Source organism: Salmo salar, chromosome 21 (genome assembly GCF_965601325.2).
Source record: "Salmo salar chromosome 21, fSalSal1, whole genome shotgun sequence".
Classification (NCBI taxonomy): Eukaryota; Metazoa; Chordata; class Actinopteri; order Salmoniformes; family Salmonidae; genus Salmo; species Salmo salar.
Genome location: NC_138311.1, coordinates 52,494,020 through 52,516,654, shown reverse-complemented (window position 1 = coordinate 52,516,654; position 22,635 = coordinate 52,494,020). Strand labels below are relative to the sequence as shown.

At 46.3% G+C, this 22,635-nt stretch overlaps 1 protein-coding gene across 3 annotated transcripts in view; it reads right to left on the bottom strand.

The window, feature by feature from the left end:
• Window positions 1–22,635, bottom strand: part of fhip1b (FHF complex subunit HOOK interacting protein 1B) — a 53,416-nt gene that overhangs the window by 27,583 nt on the left and 3,198 nt on the right. For 2 of the 3 annotated variants that reach the window (XR_014382076.1, XR_014382075.1), the window contains exons 2-4: window positions 15,742–15,942; window positions 6,968–7,668; window positions 972–1,391 (exon numbers count right to left, since the gene is read on the bottom strand). Coding sequence is in view for 1 of the 3 variants with exons in the window: in XM_045704879.2 (XP_045560835.2) it covers window positions 972–1,391; window positions 6,968–7,096 (549 nt within the window). In the remaining 2 variants the exon portion in view is untranslated. The remainder of the gene's footprint in view (window positions 1–971; window positions 1,392–6,967; window positions 7,669–15,741; window positions 15,943–22,635) is intronic. The other variant, XM_045704879.2, reaches the window with a different exon arrangement.

Genomic DNA, 22,635 nt, shown 5'->3' with positions numbered 1-22,635 from the left:
TCATGCCACCCACGCCTCATGCCACCCACGCCTCCAGCCACCCACGCCTCCAGCCGTCTCATGCCACCCACGTCTCCAGCCGTCTCATGCCACCCACGCCTCCAGCCGTCTCATGCCACCCACGCCTCCAGCCGTCTCACGCCTCCAGCCGTCTCACGCCTCCAGCCGTCTCATGCCTCCAGCCGTCTCATGCCACCCACGCCTCCAGCCGTCTCATGCCACCCACGCCTCCAGCCGTCTCATGCCACCCACGCCTCCAGCCACCCACGCCTCCAGCCACCCACGCCTCCAGCCACCCACGCCTCCAGCCACCCACGCCTCCAGCCACCCACGCCTCCAGCCACCCACGCCTCCAGCCGTCTCATGCCACCCACGCCTCCAGCCGTCTCATGCCACCCACGCCTCCAGCCGTCTCATGCCACCCACGCCTCCAGCCGTCTCATGCCACCCACGCCTCCAGCCGTCTCATGCCACCCACGCCTCCAGCCGTCTCATGCCACCCACGCCTCCAGCCGTCTCATGCCACCCACGCCTCCAGCCGTCTCATGCCACCCACGCCTCCAGCCGTCTCATGCCACCCACGCCTCCAGCCGTCTCATGCCACCCACGCCTCCAGCCGTCTCATGCCACCCACGCCTCCAGCCGTCTCATGCCACCCACGCCTCCAGCCGTCTCATGCCACCCACGCCTCCAGCCGTCTCATGCCACCCACGCCTCCAGCCGTCTCATGCCACCCACGCCTCCAGCCGTCTCATGCCACCCACGCCTCCAGCCGTCTCATGCCACCCACGCCTCCATTGAGCCACAATGTTTATTTTCCTTTGCACTGTTTTTCTTTTCTTTTGTCTGCCTTCTGTGTATTCCTTCAGGGACCATGTTGGAAACAAGTAGAATTGCTTTCACGTGTTATCCCCTGGGTTGTACTCAGAGCATCTTTTCCCAATAACAATCAACCAATCTGTTCCACCCACCTGGTTGAGCAGCAGCACTAGGCTGTTCTCCAGAGAGGGAGGGCAGCCCAGCTGGGGCTCAGCACAGGCCCCCAGCAGGCCCAGTAGAGGTTGCAGCACCGCCTTGTGTTGGAGCAAGGGCTGCTGAGACTGGCCTATCAGCATCTCAAACAACTTGAGTAGCGCCCCCTGGCTGTCGGTGTCCAGGCCACGCCTCAGGTGCCACTGCACCACACGCTCCAGGACGTTCTCAGTCACCACCAGGTCCAGGATGGGGCCAACGGGGGGGACGTTACCGGACGTTACCGCCCCGGGGGGCCCCTCACACTCCCCCGGTCGCTCCTCGGCCAGGAGGCACAGCATCTGGTCGGTGTGGTTCCGCACCGCGGTGAGGTCATCGCTAGAGCTTGACGGATCCCGCTGCTCCAGCACCCAGGACACCTGTAGAGGAGGGAGGGGGGGGGTTAATCCTCAGTGTCCTGGGGGTTGGCTGGATGTCACATGCATCACTAATTAGTACCTGCATTGGGCATCAACCAATCAACTTCTGAGAATTTTACACATAGTGAAATTTACCCCCCAAAAATCTAATTGACAAAAACACACAGTGTTGTGTGTGAAACCCCAAGTGTGTGAGAATGAGTTACCATGAGTGTCTGTTGTTGACTCAGTGATGTGCTGCTTAGCAGGAAGCTCGTATTGAGTTACTTTGTTGCCATTAAGATCAAGCAAAACTTCTGAAGTCGAGAACAAAATTCTTAGTATTGAAAACAAAAATCATGATATTGAAAGCAAAACGTAAACCCAAATGTATTGAGCAAAAAAAATATTTTGCAAAGGAAATAACTTAGAAATCTGCAACAAAAAAAATGAATTCAAAATAAATAGGTTTTCATTAAACATTTTCGATTGTGATCAAACACCTCTTTGTATTTTTTTCCCCCGGCACATTTAATAAAGCAACATAGCACCTTGCATCCCACTGCTGGTTTGCCTCAAGCTAAGCAGGGTCAGTCCTGGATGGGAAACCAGATGTATCTGGATGTGGTGTTGGAGGGTTGATGGGGGGGGACTTCCTGCTGGTCTTAAAAGGCATTGTAACCACTATTTCTCAATGCCAGAAACACATATAATAATAACTTTGAGAACTCCAAGAAAACATTCACAAATAACAAACTCTTAAATGAATTGTTATAACATTGTAATGTTGTTTGAGTTCCTCCAAATCAGCTCTAACTTCAGAAATAATCCCACACAACGCTTTGTGGTCAGCTGTCACCATAAATTAAAAACGTATAAAAACCCGGAGAAATTTGTGAAAATGAGTCGGGCGAATTGGGTGTCTAGTGGTCAATCTGCGGGGCACATGTTATCCCTGAGAATGTCCACTGTCTGTATGAACTTGCTATCCATCCATTAATGTGGCTTCTAAAAAGTGTCAAAACAGCCAGCAGTACCAGCAGGAAACGTGATGATTATCACTGGCATGGAAGTGCTACCTCTATGCTAATGTTAAGTAACTATAGAGCTACAGCAACGTCGCTCACATATTCCTTCTAAAGAACCCTGATAACACTTACCAGATGTAAACATGTCTGCCAGCGGATGGTAGATAACTACTGATGCTGTCATAGATAAAACTACTCTTTCCCATTGTGCTAAGGTGTTTATGGGGGCTGTTCCTTCATCATGTACAGTAGACTACAGACAATATGTTCCTCCATCATGTACAGTAGACTACAGACAATATGTTCCTCCATCATGTACAGTAGACTACAACCAATATGTTCCTCCATCATGTACAGTAGACTAGACATTATGTTCCTCCATCATGTACAGTAGACTACAGACAATATGTTCCTCCATCATGTACAGTAGACTACAGACATTTTCCTCCATCGTATCCCTGAGCTGACAAGGTGAAATATCTGTCGATCTGCCCTTGAGCAAGGCACTTAACCCTAATTGCTACAGGGTCACCATCAATAATGGCTGATCCCTGGCCCGTGAACCCATTCACATAGGGTGTCTGAGGGAGATTTGGGATATCCAAAACACATATTTTGATCGCACAGTCGTACAGGTTACCCACTTGTACAAGCAGTGAAACAGGACAGATATATAGGGGCTCCTGAGTGGCACAGCTGTCTAAGGCACTGTATCTAAGTGCTAGAAGCATCACTACAGACCCTGGTTCGATTCCAGGCTGTATCACAACCGGTCATGATTGGGAGCCCCATAGGGCGGCACACAATTGGCCCAGCGTCAACCGGGTTTGGCCTGTGTAGGATGTCATTATAAATAATGATTTGTTCTTAACTGACTTGCCTAATTAAATAAAAAAAGCGTACTTTTTTAATGTTTATTTTTTAATAAGTTTGACCTTTGTTGCATTGCTCTGCCCTCCAGAGGTCTGCATCCCAAATGGCACCATATTCCCTATATAGTGCACTACTTTAGACCATTGGCCTCTGATCAAAAGTAGGGCACTATATAGACAATAGGGTGCTATTTGGGACACAGCCAGTGTGTTGTGTGGTAATGGTCTTGGGCCTGGCGGTATTACAGGAGACTGATGTCCTCAGTGGAAAGCCACCCTTCTAATCTAATGCTAAGGCACAGAGGGTGGGGCGCGTTCCAGGGTGTTGTGTGGTAATGGTCTTGGGCCTGGCGGTATTACAGGAGACTGATGTCCTCAGTGGAAAGCCACCCTTCTAATCTAATGCTAAGGCACAGAGGGTGGGGCGCGTTCCAGGGTGTTGTGTGGTAATGGTCTTGGGCCTGGTGGTATTACAGTAGACTGCTGCCACCCTTCTAATCTAATGCTAAGGCACAGAGGGTGGGGCGCGTTCCAGGGTGTTTAATTTGGCGATCGCATTTCACACCTCGGAGGATTGGAAGGTTTATATTATATATTCATGTGGTTTCTGAGATGTTCCTTGATCTGATCATCTGCAAATAAATTGTAAATACTACCTGGACACCAGAGCCAAGTCATTTTATCTGGTCTTTTATCCTCTGGAAATACAATGTACATCCTGCTGCATGAGTTTTTACCCAAATAAATCAAAATCCCTCAGTGATAATGGGTTTTGTAGAGACCTTGAGACACTGACAGCGACAGGTCAGTAGAGACCTTGAGACGCTGACAGCGACGGGTCAGTAGAGACCTTGAGACGCTGACAGCGACGGGTCAGTAGAGACCTTGAGACGCTGACAGCGACGGGTCAGTAGAGACCTTGAGACGCTGACAGCGACGGGTCAGTAGAGACCTTGAGACGCTGACAGCGACGGGTCAGTAGAGACCTTGAGACGCTGACAGCGACGGGTCAGTAGAGACCTTGAGACGCTGACAGCGACGGGTCAGTAGAGACCTTGAGACGCTGACAGCGACGGGTCAGTAGAGACCTTGAGACGCTGACAGCGACGGGTCAGTAGAGACCTTGAGACGCTGACAGCGACGGGTCAGTAGAGACCTTGAGACGCTGACAGCGACGGGTCAGTAGAGACCTTGAGACGCTGACAGCGACGGGTCAGTAGAGACCTTGAGACGCTGACAGCGACGGGTCAGTAGAGACCTTGAGACGCTGATAGCGACGGGTCAGTAGAGACCTTGAGACGCTGATAGCGACGGGTCAGTAGAGACCTTGAGACGCTGATAGCGACGGGTCAGTAGAGACCTTGAGACGCTGACAGCGACGGGTCAGTAGAGACCTTGAGACGCTGACAGCGACGGGTCAGTAGAGACCTTGAGACGCTGACAGCGACGGGTCAGTAGAGACCTTGAGACGCTGACAGCGACGGGTCAGTAGAGACCTTGAGACGCTGATAGCGACGGGTCAGTAGAGACCTTGAGACGCTGATAGCGACGGGTCAGTAGAGACCTTGAGACGCTGATAGCGACGGGTCAGTAGAGACCTTGAGACGCTGATAGCGACGTGTCAGTAGAGACCTTGAGACGCTGATAGCGACGGGTCAGTAGAGACACTGACAGCGACGGGTCAATAGACACCTTGAGACGCTGCTTCTTTCAACCTTTATTGTATGTGGGGATCAGTTGAAGTGCCTGGATAGTAACAAAATAGCCTCTGTTGGCATGACGTGACCGGCAGTTAAAGACTAAAAGGGATGATCGATACTCTACTGATGGGAGCTGATAACGGTTGACAGACTGGTCCATCCTTCTTGACAGGCAGGCACACACACTATCCAGGCAACTGATCCCCACATACAATAAAGGCTGAAAGACATGGAAAGTGCATCCACTCTCCGTACACATAATAACCCTCCCCCTACACACATTAAGCTAAAAGCCCTAGTCAGCTCAGTGCTGGGAGAGGGGAGAAAGAGAGAACAGAGTTAATGAGAGAGAGAGGAAGAGAGAGCAACAGCTTTGACAGGGTCAGCCGCAGCATTATTACTTCCTGTACAAGCTGTCTGGCAGGCAGAGTGTAGCATTATGATGGATGACATCCTGTTGGCAGATTTCAAATGTGTATCTATCAATATACACTATGTATACACAAAAGTATGAGGCACAGTCATAGGATGCCACCTTTCCAACAAGTCAGTTTGTCAAATTTCTGCCCTGCTAGAGCTGCCCCGGTCAACTGTAAGTGCTGTTATTGTGAAGTGGAAACGTCTAGGAGCAACAACGGCTCAGCCGCAAAGTGGTAGGCCACACAAGAAAAAAAAAAGTCTGTCCTCAGTTGCAACACTCACTACTAAGTTCCAAACTGCCTTTGGAAGCAACGTCAGCACAACAACTATAGTTCAGGAACTTCATGAAATGGGTTTCCATGGCAGAGGAACCGCACAGAAGCCTAAGATCACCATGCGCATTGCCAAGCAATCGGCTCGAGTGGTGTAAAGCTCACCACCATTGGACTCTGGAGCAGTGGAAATGCGTTCTCTGGAGTGATGAATCACGCTGTACCGTCTGGCAGTCCGACGGACAAATCTGGGTTTGACGGATTCCAGGAGAACGCTACCTTCCCCAATGCATAGTGCTAACTGTAAAGTTTGGTGGAGGAGGAATAATGGTCTGGAGCTGTTTTCCATGGTTTGGGCCCCTTAGATCCAGTGAAGGGAAATCTTAACGCTACAGCATACAATGACATTCTAGACGATTCTGTACTTACAACTTTGTGGCAAGAGTTTGGGAGAGGCCCTTTCCTGTTTCAGCGTGACAATGCCCCTGTGCACAAAGCGAAGATCATACAGAAATGGTTTGTCAAGATCGGTGTGGAAGAACTTGACTGGCCAGCAGAGCCCTGACCTCAACCCTATCGAACACCTTTGGGATCAATTGGTACGCCAACTGCGAGCCAGGCCTAATTGCCCAACATCAGTGCTCGACCTCACGAATGCTCATGGCTGAATGGAAACAAGTCCCTGCAGCAATGTTCCAAGATCAAGTGGAAGCTGTTATAGCAGCAAAGGGGGAACCAACTCCATATTAAATCCCATGATTTTGGAATGAGGTGTTCAACGAGTAGGTGTGCGTCATGTAATGTGTTTGTCATTTAGCAGAAGCTTCTATCCAAAGTGACTTAGTCATACGCGAACGCGTCTCGGCAGCGTGCGCGTCTCGGCAGCGTGCGCTCCAACGCGTCTCGGCAACGCAGCGCGAACGCGTCTTGTGTCTAGACTATGTGTAGGTGGATTTTAATTACATTTCTACCCAGGGCCAACCCGAACAACGCTGGGCCAATTGCGCCGCCCTATAGGACTTCCAATCACGCCCGGATGCGATACCGCCTGGATTCGAACCAGGGACTGTAGTGATGCCTCTTGCCCTGAGATGCATATAAAGGGATGTAGATATACTGTAGTTGTGTGTATGCGTGCGTGCTCAAAAAGGTTATTCCCCTAGAGCAGGGGTATTCAAATCCTACCCTGGAGGTCCAGACTAATGCTGGTTTTCTGTTCTACCTGATAATATAATTGCACCCATCTGGTATCCCAGGTCTAAACCAGTCCATAAATTAGTACAGATTTGAGTGTTCGAGTCTCACCTGTCTCCAGTGGTTCTCAAACACCATGAGGCAGGTTTCTGGGTCAGCAGTACAGGGACTGGAGGGTGCTACGTTCCGACTGGACCTGCCCCCCGGACCTCGAGGGGTCAGCCGGCTCAGCCAGCTCATCCTGACCAAAGGGGTCAAGGGTCAGAGATCAGGGTTCAGAGAAGAGGGGGAGAGAGGACTTGGCACATGAACTACAGGGTAGGAGAGAAGGAAGGGGTTGAGAGAGGGTTCAGGAGAGGAGGGTCAGGAGAGGCGGAGGAGGAGGGTCAGGAAAGGAGGAGGAAAGGGGGGGTCAGGAAAGGAGGAGGAAAGGGGGGGGTCAGGAAAGGAGGAGGAAAGGGGGGGGGTCAGGAAAGGAGGAGGAAAGGGGGGGGTCAGGAAAGGAGGAGGAAGGGGGGATTAGGGAAGAAAGAGAGGGGGGTGGTCAGGAAAGGAGGAGGTGGTCAGGAAAGGAGGAGGGGGTAAGGAGAGTCCAGATAGAAGGAGATGAGGAAAAGGGGGGGAGGGGTTCTGCTGTGGTTGCAGGGGTGAGGCTGTACTTCGGTGTCAGTGTCACCGTGGTAACGGGTCAGCGGTGGTCAGTTAGGGGGTTGGGTGTCTGTGCAGGGGGACGCGCGTCGGCTCTCCCTGAAGACCCTGTCATCCAGTCTGCAGCCAACACCACTCCATGCCTAGGCAGAGGACCCGCAGCACTGCAGGGACACAACAGAGGTTAGGGTTATTACTATACAGAGGTTAGGGTTATTACTATACAGAGGTTAGGGTTATTACTATACAGAGGTTAGGGTTATTACTATACAGAGGTTAGCCTAATTACAACAGACAGATAGACAGAGGGGTCCTGGGGCTGTGTTCACAAACACACCCCGCAGAGCCCCAGGACATCAACACAATTAGACCCAATCAAATCATGACAAAACTAAAAGACAATTACTTGACACATGGGAAAGAAATAACCCCCCCCAAAAAAACTGAGCAAACTAGAATGCTATTTGGCCCATTAACAGAGTACACAGTGGCAGAATACCTGACCACTGTGATTGACCCAAACTTAAAAGAAAGCTTTGACTATGTCCTTGACCAGCACAAAAACATCCTGTGACGTTCTGCATTAGCATCGAATAGCCCCCGTGATATGCAACTTTTTAGGGAAGTTAGGAACCAATATACACAGGCAGTTAGGAAAGCAAAGGCTAGCTTTTTCAAGCAGAAATGTGCATCCTGTAGCACAAACTCAAAAATGTTCTGGGACACTAAAGTCCATGGAAAATAAAAGCACCTCCTCCCAGCTGCCCACTGCACTGAGGCTAGGTAACACTGTCACCACCGATAAATCCACAATCATTGAGAATTTCAATAAGCATTTTCCTACGGCTGGCCATGCTTTCCACCTGGCTACCCCTAGCCCGATCAACAGTAATCCACCCCCCACAGCAACTCGCCCAAGCCTCCCCATTTCTCCTTCACCCAAATCCAGATAGCTGATGTTCTGAAAGAGGTGCAAAATCTGGACCCCTACAAATCAGCCGGGCAAGACAATCTGGACCCTCTCTTTCTAAAATTATCTGCCGAAATTGTTGCAGCCCCTATTACTAGCCTGTTCAACCTCTTTCGTATCATCTGAGATTCCCAAAGATTGGAATGCTGCCACGGTCCTCCCCCTCTTCAAAAGGGGGAGACACTCTAGACCCAAATTGCTACAGACCTATAGCTATCCTACCCTGCCTTTCTAAGGTCTTCGAAAGCCAAGTTAGCAAACAGATTACCAACCATTTCAAATCCCACCGTACCTTCTCCGCTATGCAATCTGGTTTCAGAGCTGGTGGGTGCACCTCAGCCACGCTCAAGGTCCTAAACGATATCATAACCGCCATCGATAGACATTACTGTGCAGCCGTATTCATCGACCTGGCCAATGCTTTCGACTCTGTCAATCACCACATTCTTATCGGCAGACTCAACAGCTTTGGTTTCGCAAATGATTGTCTCGCCTGGTTCAACAACTACTTCTCAGACAGAGTTCAGTGTGTCAAATCGGAGGGCCTGTTGTTCGTACCTCTGGCAGTCTCTATGGGGGTGCCACAGGGTTCAATTCTCAGGCCGACTCTCTTCTCTGTATAGATCAATGATGTCGCTCTTGCTGCTGGTGATTCTCTGATCCACCTCTACGCAGACGACACCCTTCTGTATACATCTGGCCTTTCTTTGGACACTGTCTTAACTAACCTCCAGACGAGCTTCAATGCCATACAACACTCCTTCCGTGGCCTCCAACTGCTCTTAAATGCAAGTAAAACTAAATGCATGCTCTTCAACCGATCGCTGCCCGCACCTTCCCGCCCGTCCAGCATCACTAGCCTTCCCTGTGGCTCAGTTGGTAGAGCATGGTGTTTGCAACGCCAGCATGGTGTGTGCAACGCCAGGGTTGTGGGTTCGATTCCCACGGGGGGCCAGTACAAAAAAATAAAAATAAAATGAAATGTATGCATTCACTACTGTAAGTCGCTCTGGATAAGAGCGTCTGCTAAATTACTAAAATGTAAATCACTACTCTGGACGGATCTGACTTAGAATATGTGGACAACTACAAATACCTAGGTGTCTGGTTAGACTGTAAACTCTCCTTCCAGCATCTCCAATCCAAAATGAAATCTAGAATCGGCTTCCTATTTCGCAACAAAGCATCCTTCACTCATGCTGCTGTCGTGTCTTTGGGGTACCATTAAACTGAAGACATGTTTATCAATTAACTCCCTGTAATTATTATCACGCGATTAAACTGATTAATCGTTTAATTGTAATTAACTAGGAGATTGGGGCACCAAGGAGAATTTTCAGATTACAAAGTTATAATTTTCCTAACATAACTTTCCTATATTATAATATAGGCCGATTATCTTCTGGTTTAAATGGTGTATTTTACCTCGAGTCCAGTCTCATTCCAAACGTCGTAAATTGTTGTATCTGCACGAACCCAGTCTTTACTAAAATCATCCATACATCAATTGTCTTAAAATCATTTATTTACTACACTAAGTAATTAACAGAAAAGATAAAAACAGTAATTATCGTCACAAAGGATTGGAATAGTAATGTGCCCTAATGGCTAACAGGCATGGCTGGTCTGTTAGACAATGGGTCATAAACAGTCAGCTGAGAATGCACACCTACAGAGTTCATTAATATTAACAATTGAAGGCTCACTCATTCGGGAACAATTGCAATCAAGATATATTTACGCTCAGTGTGTCGTTCTGATTCTTGTCCGCTTTTTTTTTTTTTTTCTCTCTCTCTCTCTCTCTCTCTCTCTCTCTCTCTCTCTCTCTCTCTCTCTCTCTCTCGCTCTCTCTCTCTCTCTCTCTCTCTCTCTCTCTCTCCTCTCTCTCTCTCTCTCTCTCTCTCTCTCTCTCTCTCTCTCTCTCTCTCTCTCTCTCTCTCTCTCTCTCTCTCTCTCTCTCTCTCTCTCTCTATCTCTCTCTCTCTCTCTCTCTCCTCTCTCTCTCTCTCTCTCTCTCTCTCTCTCTCTCTCTCTCTCTCTCTCTCTCTCTCTCCTCTCTCTCCTCTCTCTCTCTCTCTCTCTCTCTCTCTCTCTCTCTCTCTCTCTCTCCCTCTCTCTCTCTCTCTCTCTCTCTCTCTCTCTCTCTCTCTCTGTTACAATGGATCTTTCAGGGCGACATTCATTAATGTCGTCATAGAATGGATGTTTCGTTGGTCTTTCACGTTCAATGATATAATTTACTTAGCTGCAGACTAATAATTAATATCAAAGACTTGTTCTTATTCTGTCGGTCTCGATAGTCTAAAAGTTAACCACGTGGTATAGTTCACTTTCAATAGACGAATTTGATGTTAAAACCTATTGGCCATGGAGTGGAGGCCTGGTCTAAAGAAATGTAAATCAGGGTGGGTTTTATAGTGACCCTTGAACAGGCTTGTCAAATGACGCCTGGTCCTGTATGTGTCCCTGGGGGCGTGCCTATGACTGAGTTAGAATTGTATTTCTGTAACCAATCACATTACATTAGTACATAGCATCTCAATGTATTACAAAAGCTTTATCCTTATTAATACATTCTATACAACCATTATGATGCAAGTCTCAAGCTGAGGCTATTATATAAACAGTTTTATGGTAATATGGCTATATTGTCTCTTCTGAGTATCACAAAATTGTACCAAGCGGACCAGTTCGTAGCTGGATTCTTCACCAATCTTCCATACCTTCTCCAGAACACACGTCGCTCGGTTCTCCAATTCTATGAGTTGGAAGAATTTCCTTTGTCTCTCTATGAAACATGTGGTAGGAGATTCTCCTCTTAGGGTTTTTAACAACCCTTTCACACAGGGCCTGGGTTGGGGGGAAGGTAGGTTGGGGAATGGTACAAAGGGGAGGGGGTCAACTGTCCTTCCTGTACCCAAAGAGGCCAACGTCATGACACTGCCAAACATACCCTCGTAAAACTGACCATCCTACCGATCCTCGACTTCGGCGATGTCATTTACAAAATAGCCTCCAACACTCTACTCAACAAATTGGATGCAGTCTATCACAGTGCCATCCGTTTTGTCACCAAAGCCCCATATACTACCCACCACTGCGACTTGTACACTCTCGACTGGTCCTCGCTTCATACTCGTCGCCAAACCCACTGGCTCTTGGTCATCTACAAGTCTCTGCTAGGTAAAGCCCTGCCTTATCTCAGCTCACTGGTCACCATAGCAGCACCCACCCGTAGCACGCGCTCCAGCAGGTATATCTCATTGGTCACCCCAAAAGCAAATTCTTCCTTTGGCCGCCTTTCCTTCCAGTTCTCTGCTGCCAATGACTGGAACGACCTACAAAAATCTCTGAAGCTGGAGACTCATATCTCCCTCACGAGCTTTAAGCACCAGCTGTCAGAGCAGCTCACAGATCACTGCACCTGTACATAGCCCATCTGTAAATAGCCCATCCAACTACCTCATCCCCATACTGTATTTATTTATCTTGCTCCTTTGCACCCCTGTATCTCTACTTGCACATTCATCTTCTGCACATCTACCATTCCAGTGTTTAATTGCTATATTGTAATTACTTCGCCACCATGGCCTATTTATTGCCTTACCTCCCTCATTTGCACATACTGTATATAGACTTTATCTACTGTATTATTGACTGCATGTTTGTTTATTCCATGTGTAACTCTGTGTTGTTGTATGTGTCGAACTGCTTTGCTTTATCTTGGCCAAGTCGCAGTTGCAAATTAGAACTTGTTCTCAACTAGCCTACCTGGTTAAATAAAAGGTGAAATAAATTTTTTTAAATAAAAATATACAGACTCAGTGAGCATAGCCTTGCTATTGAGAAAGGCCACCGTAGACAGACCTGGCTCTCAAGAGAAGACAGGCTATGTGCACACTGCCCACAGAACGAGGTTAAAACTGAGCTGCACTTCCTAACCTCCTGCCAAATGTATGACCATATTATAAACATAATATTGCTTTTCTTATGAAGAAATAACCTAAAAATCAGTAGAGTTTTTATTTTGTATATTTTCTTTTACCCCTCCTCCTCAATTTTGATCTTGTCTCATCGCTGCGAGGCAAAGGTCAAGTCATGCATCCTCTGAAACATGATCTGACAAAGCCGCGCTTCTTAACACCCGCCCACTTAACCCGGAAGCTGTAACCAATGTGTCGGAGGAAACACCGTTCAACTGACGACAGAGGTTAGCACGCAGCCGCCCGGCCCGCATCAAGGACGGCGCCGGAAGGAATGACTTCCATTTTACGGGCTGCTAACCAACTGTGCTATTCTGTTTGTTTTCTGTTTTTTTCACATTGTTTGTAACTCATTTTAAACATAATGTTTCTGCTACCGTCTCTTATGACCGAAAAGAACTTCTGGACATCAGAACAGCGATTACTCACCTCGAACTGGATGGAGGAGGGCGGGGTGCCTTGTAAGAACTTGCAGACGAGTAGGTAAACCACCACTACACTCCATATTATTGGCCAACGTTCAATCATTGGAAAACAAACTGGACTATATGATTAATAAGAGACTATCCTACCAACGGGACATTAAAAACTGTAATATCTTATGTTTCACCGAGACGTGGCTAAACGAAGACACGGATAACATAGAGCTGGCTGGCTTCTCCGTGCATCGACAGGACAGAGCAGCTACGTCCGGTAAGACGAAGGGCGCGTGTGTGTCTATTTGTCAATAACTGCTGGTGCGCGATGTCTAATATTAAAAAGTCTTGAGGTATTGCCCGTCTGAGGTAGAATACCTCATGATAAGCTGTAGACCGCACTATCTACCAAGAGAGTTCTCATCTATATTATTCGTAGATGTCTATTTACCACCACAAACCAATACTGGCACTAAGACTGCACTCAACGAGCTGTAATAAGGCCATAAGCAAACAAGAAAATGCTCATCCAGAAGCGGCGCTCCTAGTGGCCGGGGACATTAATGCAGGCAAACTTAAATCCGTTTTACCTGATTTCTACCAGCATGTCACATGTGCAACCAGAGAAAAAGTAAATAAATTCATGAAATAAAAAAATTAAAACACTCTGGACCACCTACACGCCACACACAGAGATGCATACAGAGCTCTCCCTCACCCTCCATTTGGTAAATCTGACCACAATTCTATCCTCCTGATTCCTGCTTACAAGCTAAATCTAAAGCAGGAAGCACCAGTGACTCGCTCAATACAGAACTGGTCAGATGACGCGGATGCTACACTACAGGACTGATTTGCTAGCGCAGACTAGAATATGTTCCGGGATTCATCCAATGGCATTGAGGAGTATACCACCTCAGTCAGGCTTCATCAATCAGTGCATCGCTGACGTTGTCCCCACAGTCACCACACGTACATATCCCAACCAGAAGCCATGGATTACAGGCAACATCCGCACCGAGCTAAAAGGCTAGAGCTACCGCTTTCAAGGAGCAGGACACTAATCCGGACGCTTATAAGAAATCCCGCAATAACCTCAGACAAACCATCAAACAGACAAAGCGTCAATACAGGTCTAAGATTGAATCGTACTACACCGGCTCTGACGCTCGTCGGATGTGGCAGGGCTTGAAAACTATTACGGACTACAAAGGGAAACTCAGCCGCGAGGTGCCCAGTGGCGCAAGCCTACCAGACGAGCTAAATGCCTTTTATGCTCGCTTTCAGGCAAGCAACACTGAAGCATGCATGAGAGCACCAGCTGTTCCAGATGACTGTGTGATCACGCTCTCCGTGGCTGATGTGAGCAAGACCTTTAAAAACAGGTCAACATTCACAAAGCCGCGGGGCCAGACAGATTACCAGGACTTGTTCTCAAAGCATGCGCGGACCAACTGGCAAGAGTCTTCACTGACATTTTCCACCTCTCCCTGACCGAGTCTGTAATACCTAAATGTTTCAAGCAGACCAGCATAGTCCCTGTGACCAAGAAAGCGATGGTAAACTCCTTAAATGATTACCACCCTGTAGCACTCATGTCGGTAGGCATGAAGTGCTTTGAAAGGCTGGCCATATCGCACAACACCATCATGCCGGAAACCCTAGACCCACTCCAATTCGCATACCACCCCAACAGATCCACAGATGATGCAATCGCACTCCACACTGCCCTTTCCCACCTGGACAAATCCATACATTAGGGCCAAAATACATTTATTTTGAATTGACTGATTTCTTTATATGAACTGTAACTCAGTAAAATCGTTGAAATTGCTGCATGTCGCATTTAGATATTTTTGTTCAGTATATATACACACACACACACACCTCTACCTCAAAGTGGTCCCTTGAACTCGAATTTGAGTTTACATCCTAAATTGACCACCTTCAATTTGAATTGACCTCAACCCCTCACCCCACTGCTCCCCCTGTTTCTAATGGGCTGTGTGAGGGAGGCTATAGGCTGTACGTAGGGCAGAGATGAGGTGAGCAGCCTATGCCCCTGCTGACCCCCATCCTAACCCAGAAGAGCAGCACGGGGCCCCAGCACCCCTTCCTAACCCAGAAGGGCAGCACGGGGCCCCAGCCCCCCCCCATCCTAACCCAGAAGAGCAGCACGGGGCCCCAGCCCCCCATCCTAACACAGAAGAGCACAGGGCCCCAACCCACACAGATAGGGGAAGTTCACTTAGTGAGGTTTGTGTAACGAGCAACACTGACGTAGCCAAATATCTCATCCAAGCATTAGTGTCATACCCGTAGTTATGGGGAGCATAGAGTCATATAGATTTTAAAAGGACAGTCAGTACTCTGTGTGGGGTTCCTAGTACTACTTACTGTTCTGCTGAAGTTATTACTTAAAGCTAATAGGGATTAGAAAAATGTACAGGCCACACAGTCTCTCGGTTGATCTCTCACGCGTGACTGACGTCAAAGTAGAGAGCTGGGATAAAGACAGAGTTAGAGAGGAATGTATTGCTCTGTGGCTGAGACAGGACATATTTAACACAACTTAAAAAGAAACAGAGTGAACATAGGAGTGATTTGTCTTTAATATCCGGGGTGGGTTACCAGAGACAGCATAATTTCCATCTCATCGATCTACATTTTTCACAGAAGCAGTCGGTGTCTTGAACATTTCCCCACACACATTTCCACGTTACAAATCACGACAAAAACAACTGACTGCTATAGTTGGCTCAGGACGAGAGAGAAAGAGAGCAAAGGCTGCTGGGAGATAAAGTAGGTTATTGTAGCGCCTCTGATTCATCGAGGTTTGCTTACATTTACAAAAAAACACCATCTTACCTGAACACTTGCTCAGCGTCTGTCTGGGCTAAACCTCCATTTTGGCTCTGGTCCACAGAGGGAGGAGGAAGCCCTGACTCATGGCCCTAGCTGGCTGCTCCAGTCCAACGCTGGCTTTTCAAGGAAGTCACCAACCAGCAGCGATTGGCTTAGTCTTCCTTAGCCCCAACTGCTCTCCCAGGACTGAAAGTCAACCACCACCTAGACAGAGAGGAGAGGGTTTGGTTATAAGCTGGTAAGCCGGTGTATTGTACTACACAGGTCTAGTCTGGCAGAGAGAAACGCAGACAGAGGTGACACAGAAGGTGTTAAGCTGGGTGTACACTACATGATTTAGCTGTCCCAGACCAGTTTGAGATCGGAGCCAAAATCCTCCATGTCGTAGTCTACTCAGAGCGACCGATCAAGTCTTTGAGCAGTCCCAGATGTCCTGATATTTTCTAAACGTTTGATTTTAAAAATCGGAACAAAATACACTATGCTCTTGTAGTGTGAGATGTGCAACACGTTTTGAGAACATTGATCAGCAATAGCCAATGAGAGTCTGCCAGAGAAGAAGCCAGTAAGACGGTGATGTTGTTTCACATCATCCAGAATGTGTAGACTCTCCAGCAGGAGAGATTACTGCTAGAGATTCTACTTGAATTTAACCAAAGTGTCAAATCGTTACAGCTCTGAAGTTCACAAGCAATTCAAAATGTTGGCTAGATGTTTAAATGCTGTTATGGCAAACGTGAATGTCTGACTGAAAATGTTTATGAGGCTGCTTTGAGCCACAACTAGGCAAATCATTGTAAATAAGAATTTGTTCTTAACTGATGGCCTACCGGGTGTTAACTGCTTTGTCTGGGGGCAGAACCACTGATTTTTTTAAATTGTCAGCTCGGGGATTCGGTCCAGCAAACTTTTGGTTACTGGCCCAACACTCTAACCACTAGGCTACCTGCCACCCCATGTTCTAGCTATGTTAAATCACATCACCACATTGTTTTGGTGAGACAGCGTGGTATGGAGAATCCTGTAGTGTGTGACCCGTCTGTGCCAGATCGTTTAGTAAGCACACCAAGACCAAAAAAAAAAAAAAAAAAAACACCGGCAAGACGTTTAATGTGAGAGGATCAGCGATGTTAGGAGTTTCAAAGTCACGTAGTGTACACCCGACATTATACCAGTCTGGCTGCAAACAGAACGGCTACAGCAGGCAGTGTCAGGTTCCTCCCTTCCCACTGGCGCTCCTCTGGGAGCCCCATATGGTAATCACCAGCCTAGACAACAACCATAGGCTGTGTTTTCCATTAGTGCTGGCTAAAACTGAGCCTGTAAGACAAATTTTCAGCCAGCTACTCCATCCCCCCCCCCCCCCAAGTCGTATTAACTAGGCTACTTTTCATTTGAAAAGTTTAAATTCGATAGCCCGTTGAGCCATCTCCCGCTAGAATGAACGATATGCATCTTTTAGCGATCTATTGATAGGACAGGTCACCTGTCAGTCACAAAGCGAGCGATGACAGGGAAACGCAGTCTGCCATCTATCGCGCCTCTCGGCACAATTTCTGTGCGCTGTGGTTGGTTGCAGTAGAGTTTCTTCATAGTAGGCTATTTACTGTGCTTTGATTGACAACAGCAAGGTGTGGAACAGACTGAATAAAGTCATTTTTTATTTAACCTTTATTTAAACAAGGCAAGTCAGTTAAGAACAAATTCACAAATGATGGGCTACCCCAAACCCTCCCCTAACCCGGACGACCCTGGGCCAATTGTGTGCCGCCCTATGGGACTCAGGGTCTGTAGTGACGCCTCTGGCACTGAGATGCAGTGTCTTAGAATCTCCTATATCCCGTCGCCATTTCATAAATCATAGATTGTAATTTTATGTCCATGGTATCGCGTCGGTACAAGTCAATCAAACAGTTTCCTTTACCTAGATGTCACTAGACAGTGACACTAAAGTGAGTGACTCGTCTCAGTCAGGGTAGCCTACCGAATCGCATCATTCATTTGGCTCCCTAATTTGCGTATGGCTACTGGTAGGCCTAGGTTTTTTGGCGATTATCTTAAATGATTAAAACATTCAGTGAAAATGGTGAATCATCACTGCGGGAACAACAGGTAGTGGAGATCCTCATCCCAAAATGATAATTTGGGCTCACGGAATCTAGGCATTAAAACAGAATTCAACAATATTAAACCGTATTGGAATCAACTAAATGTATTGAAAATGTATTCATTTGCCCAAGTTCATCAAAAGACATGAACAGAATGAATTAGTTAAATGGTATTTCCAGCAACGCGTCACCAGGCTGTATCACAACCGGACGTGATTGGGAGTCCCATAGGGAGGCGCACAATTGGCCCCAACGTCGTCTGGGTTTGGCCGGTGTAAGTCGCCATTGTAAATAAGAATTTGTTCTTAACCGACTTGCCTAGTTAAATAACTTTAAAAAAAACACATCTACCACTTTGAGTAGCCGTTAGCGATGATGCTAATGAAAAAAAAAAAACTCTTCATCTACCAGAAATGTTTTTTTGGGGGACAGCCATCTCAACTAAATGTTCATTAAAAATTGCCTATGCTTAAATGGAAGAATGATATCATAACTATTTTTTCATCAATCCAGTTGGTATTTGTTTAGAAAACTCTACAATCACATGTTGACTACAGCTAAACAGCCTCTTGCTAACTACACCCAAAATCCACTTAGCCTTTAGTGTTCTGGAACATTCATTTATTTCGTGTTTTTCCACATAACAGCCAATGTGGGCAGGGGGCTAGTTAAATAAATTTGTTTTAATCAAATACATAATTTGAAAAACAAACATTGTGGCAATGCATAAACTGTAAATGAGACTGATCAAGTGAAGACCGGCAGGGTTCGATACTGTGACCAAAAACAGTCGCACTTGCGACCATTTGAACTAGTAGCTAGTGAGGGTCCCAGTGAAAACAAGTGTACCAGGGTCACTTTAGTTTTTGGTTCACAATTTGTCCTTTTTTATTATGATTTATTCAAACAGTAATGTGCAATTGACCAAAAATAAAGCAACTTTCTGAAGAGGCAGCAACGGAAGAGGAACATCCCAGTCTGTGTGTGTGCAGGCACTATATGTCTACGACTGTGTAGCCGTGAGCGACGCTAATGATAGCTTAACCGTCTTCGGGTAGATGGAAAGGCAATTTAAAAAGGTAACTGTTCTTCTACACCTGCATTGCTTGCTGTTTGGTGGTTTTAGGCTGGGTTTCTGTACAGCACTTTGTGACATCAGCTGATGTAAGAAGGGCTTTATAAATACATTTGATTGATTGAACTACAAAAGTAGCCTGACAGAATCATGATTATTAGCATTAATCCAGTAGCCATTTGTTTTAAAAACTCCCATCACAAGTCCGCTACAGACATGGGTTGTTCGTCCATAAGCTAAAGTAAATTGCCAAAATTAGAGCCTAATTTGCCTACTCCTGTCTACAATTTTTTTTAAATAATAATAATAATAATAATAATAATAATAATAGTGGATTGTTTTAAAAATCACATTTACCTACAAGCCTGCAATTTGGACAGCCCGTGCGGCAAACACCAGAGGATTGCTGAGTTGTGACTAAGTACAAAGTAGAAGCCCAGCCAGGCATAAAGCAATATTTCATCTTCATCTGGAAAGCACAACCATCTCTGCAGTACTCCACCAATCAGGCCTTTATGGTAGATTGGCCAGATGGAAGTCTCTCCTCAGTAAAAGGCACATGACAGCCTGCTTGCAGTTTGCCAAAACGACTCAGACCATGAGAAACATGATTCTCTGGTCTGATGAAACCAAGACTGAACTCTTCAGCCTAAACGCCAAGCATCACATCTGAAGGAAACCTTTCACCATCCCTATGCAGAAGCATGGTGGTGGCAGCGTCATCATGCTGTGGGGATGTTTCTCAGCAGCAGGGACTGGGAGACAAGTCAGGATCAAGGGAAAGATGAACGGAGCAAAGTACAGAGAGATCCTTGATGAAAAATTGCTATAGAGCACTCAGGACCTCAGACTGGGGCAAAGGTTCACCTTCCAACAAGACAATAACCCTAAGCACACAGCCAAGACATTGCACGAGTGGCTTCGGGACAAGTTTCTGAATGTCCTTGAGTGGCCCAGCCAGAGCCCGGACTTGAACCCGGTCGAACATCTCTGGAGAGACCTGAAAATAGCTGTGCAGCGACGCTCCCCAACCAACCTGACAGAGCTTGAGAGGATCTGCACAGAAGAATGGGAGAAACTCCCCAAATACAGGTGTGACAAGTTTTTGCATCATATGCATGACTCAAGGCTGTAATCACTGCCCAAGGTGCTTTCTGCTTTGCCATTCTGGGGTAGTGCGTGTAGATGGATGAGGGGAAAAAACCTATTTAATCCATTTTAGAATAAGGCTGTAACGAAACAAATTTCAGCTGCTCAGATTCCAATGTTAGTAACAATAGGGAGATGAGACGACAAAATAAAATGTATCCCAGTAAGACAGAGGTCATCAATAAGTGAACAGACTAAACCAGACCTCTAAACCTTTCTGTACACACTGACCGACAGAGCAGAAGTGAGATCTGTTAGCCTGCCTGAGCACAGTGAGGCTTTTTGGCAGCGGCTGACCCTCAAACCTAGGAGCAGTTTAGCTGAAACATGTTCAGCAGCGGCTGACCCATCGTCATATGGTGCCCCTTGACTTTTTCTAATTTTGTTGTTACAGTCTGAATTTAAAAATGGTTTAAATTGAGATGTGTCACAGGCCTACCCACAATTCTCCATGTCAAAGTGTTTTCCCGTTATGTTTCTGTTTAACAAAAGCTGAAATGTCTTGAGTCAATAAGATCAACCACTTTATGGCGAGCCTAAATAAGTCCAGGAGTAAAAAGTTGATTAACAAATCACATAATAAGTTGCATGGACTCACTCTGTGTGCAATAATAATGTTTAACATGGTTTTTGAATGACTACCTCATCTCTGTACCCCACACATACAATTATCTGTAAAGTCCCTCAGTCGAGCAGTGAATTTCAAACACAGATTCAACCACAAAGACCAGAGAGGTTTTCCAACGTCTCACAAAAGGCACCTATTGGTAGAAGAGTAACATTTTTAAAAAGCAGACATTGAATAGCCCTTGGAGCATGGAGAAGTTAATAATTACATGGATGGAATACACCCAGTCACTACAAATATACAGGCGTCCTTCCTCAGTTGCCAGAGAGGAAGGAAACCGTTCAGGGATTTCACCATGACGCCAGTGGTGACTTTCAAACAGTTAGAGCTTAATGGCTGTGATAGGAGAAAACTGATGATGGATCAAAAACATTATAGTTACTCCTCAATACTAATCGAACTGACAATGAAAAGAAGGAAGCCTGTACAGAATGAAAAAAATATTTGCTGCAAGGCACGAAAGTAATACTGCAAAAAAACTTTTTTGGCCCAAATAGAACATGTTATGTTTGGGGCAAATCCAATACAACACATTACTGAGTATCACTCTCCATATTTACAAACAGAGTGGTGGCTGCATCATGTTATGGATACCGGGCGTGCCGATCTCGTTTTATCAAACTTGATACTCGTAATTGGATTTACTCGTGATCGGAAAACTCAGAAGTGTGCTTTAAATGCCGGTAAAGCCTCTACCCTGGAGTGAGCATTATTGTACCATTACTCAGGCCGCATCTCAGAGCACATCATTCATTGTGTTCATTCACTCAGACACATTGTTAAAATGAACCCGAGAGATGAAAATGCACATGACTACTTTACTTTGTCTTATTCAATTATCAACGGAATAGGCAAATACATAGGCCCCTTGCATGGCTGGCTACTACTACTATCTGCATGTATTCTAGACACAGATTTTGAAGCTAGGCTAATTTGCTTGCTCCATATTGTTTCACTTTGGAGAGGAGCAAAGCTTTTCTCTGCCGACACTTATGCCACATTTGTAAAATCAAAAGAAACAACCTACATGTCTTTTTTTCCCCCATAATGATCTGTCGCTCAGTAAACATGACTGGGCAAGAATAAATAATAATAGCAAAGCTCACGACAGACGTCAATGGAATAATTATACGGACAGACAAAGTAGGCCTACTAAACAACGCCAATTAGACAGACTAAAACAACCATATGGCCTCAGCCGACAGGAAATTACTAGTTTGAACAACAATGACTAGCTCCAGATTCATACACTATGTTTGAGAAAACTTATGCCCTGATACGAATGACTGAGTGTGGTGAAACAGAGCCGTGCGCGTGTCTGGGGAAATGAGAGCGGCTTGTTCTAATCCAATCGTTACAGCAGGCTCAACCGGTACCCCACCCGTTTCTTTACAGAAGAACTATCCAATAGTTGTTTAGAGAGAACACATCGCTTCACACGGATTGAGTGAGAGAAATGCGTGCTGGCAGCTGAAAACATGCTTTTTCCAACCACGGATAAATTACAATAACAAAAAATACTCACGTCATAATCGTATTCAGACAATTCTACATATCCGTTACAATACTTGTTTTGTCCTCGGCACGCCCCAAATGAGTATGGGGCAAATCCAATACAACACATTAATGAGTACCACTCTCCATAGTGGTGGCTGCATCATGTTATGGGTAAGATTGTCATCGTTAAGGACTGGGGAGTTTTTCAGGATAAAAAAAACCCGGATTGGAACAAACCACAGGTAAAATCCGAGAGGAAAACCCGCTTCAGTCTACTTTCCACCAGACACCGGTCAGGATGCTCTCAATGGTGCAACTGTAGAACATTGAGGATCTGGGGGACCAATGCCAAATCTTTTCAGTCTCTTTTCAGGTTGTTGTCCTGGCACCACACTCCCAGGTCTCTGACCTTCTCCGACCTTCTCCCTATAGGCTGTCTC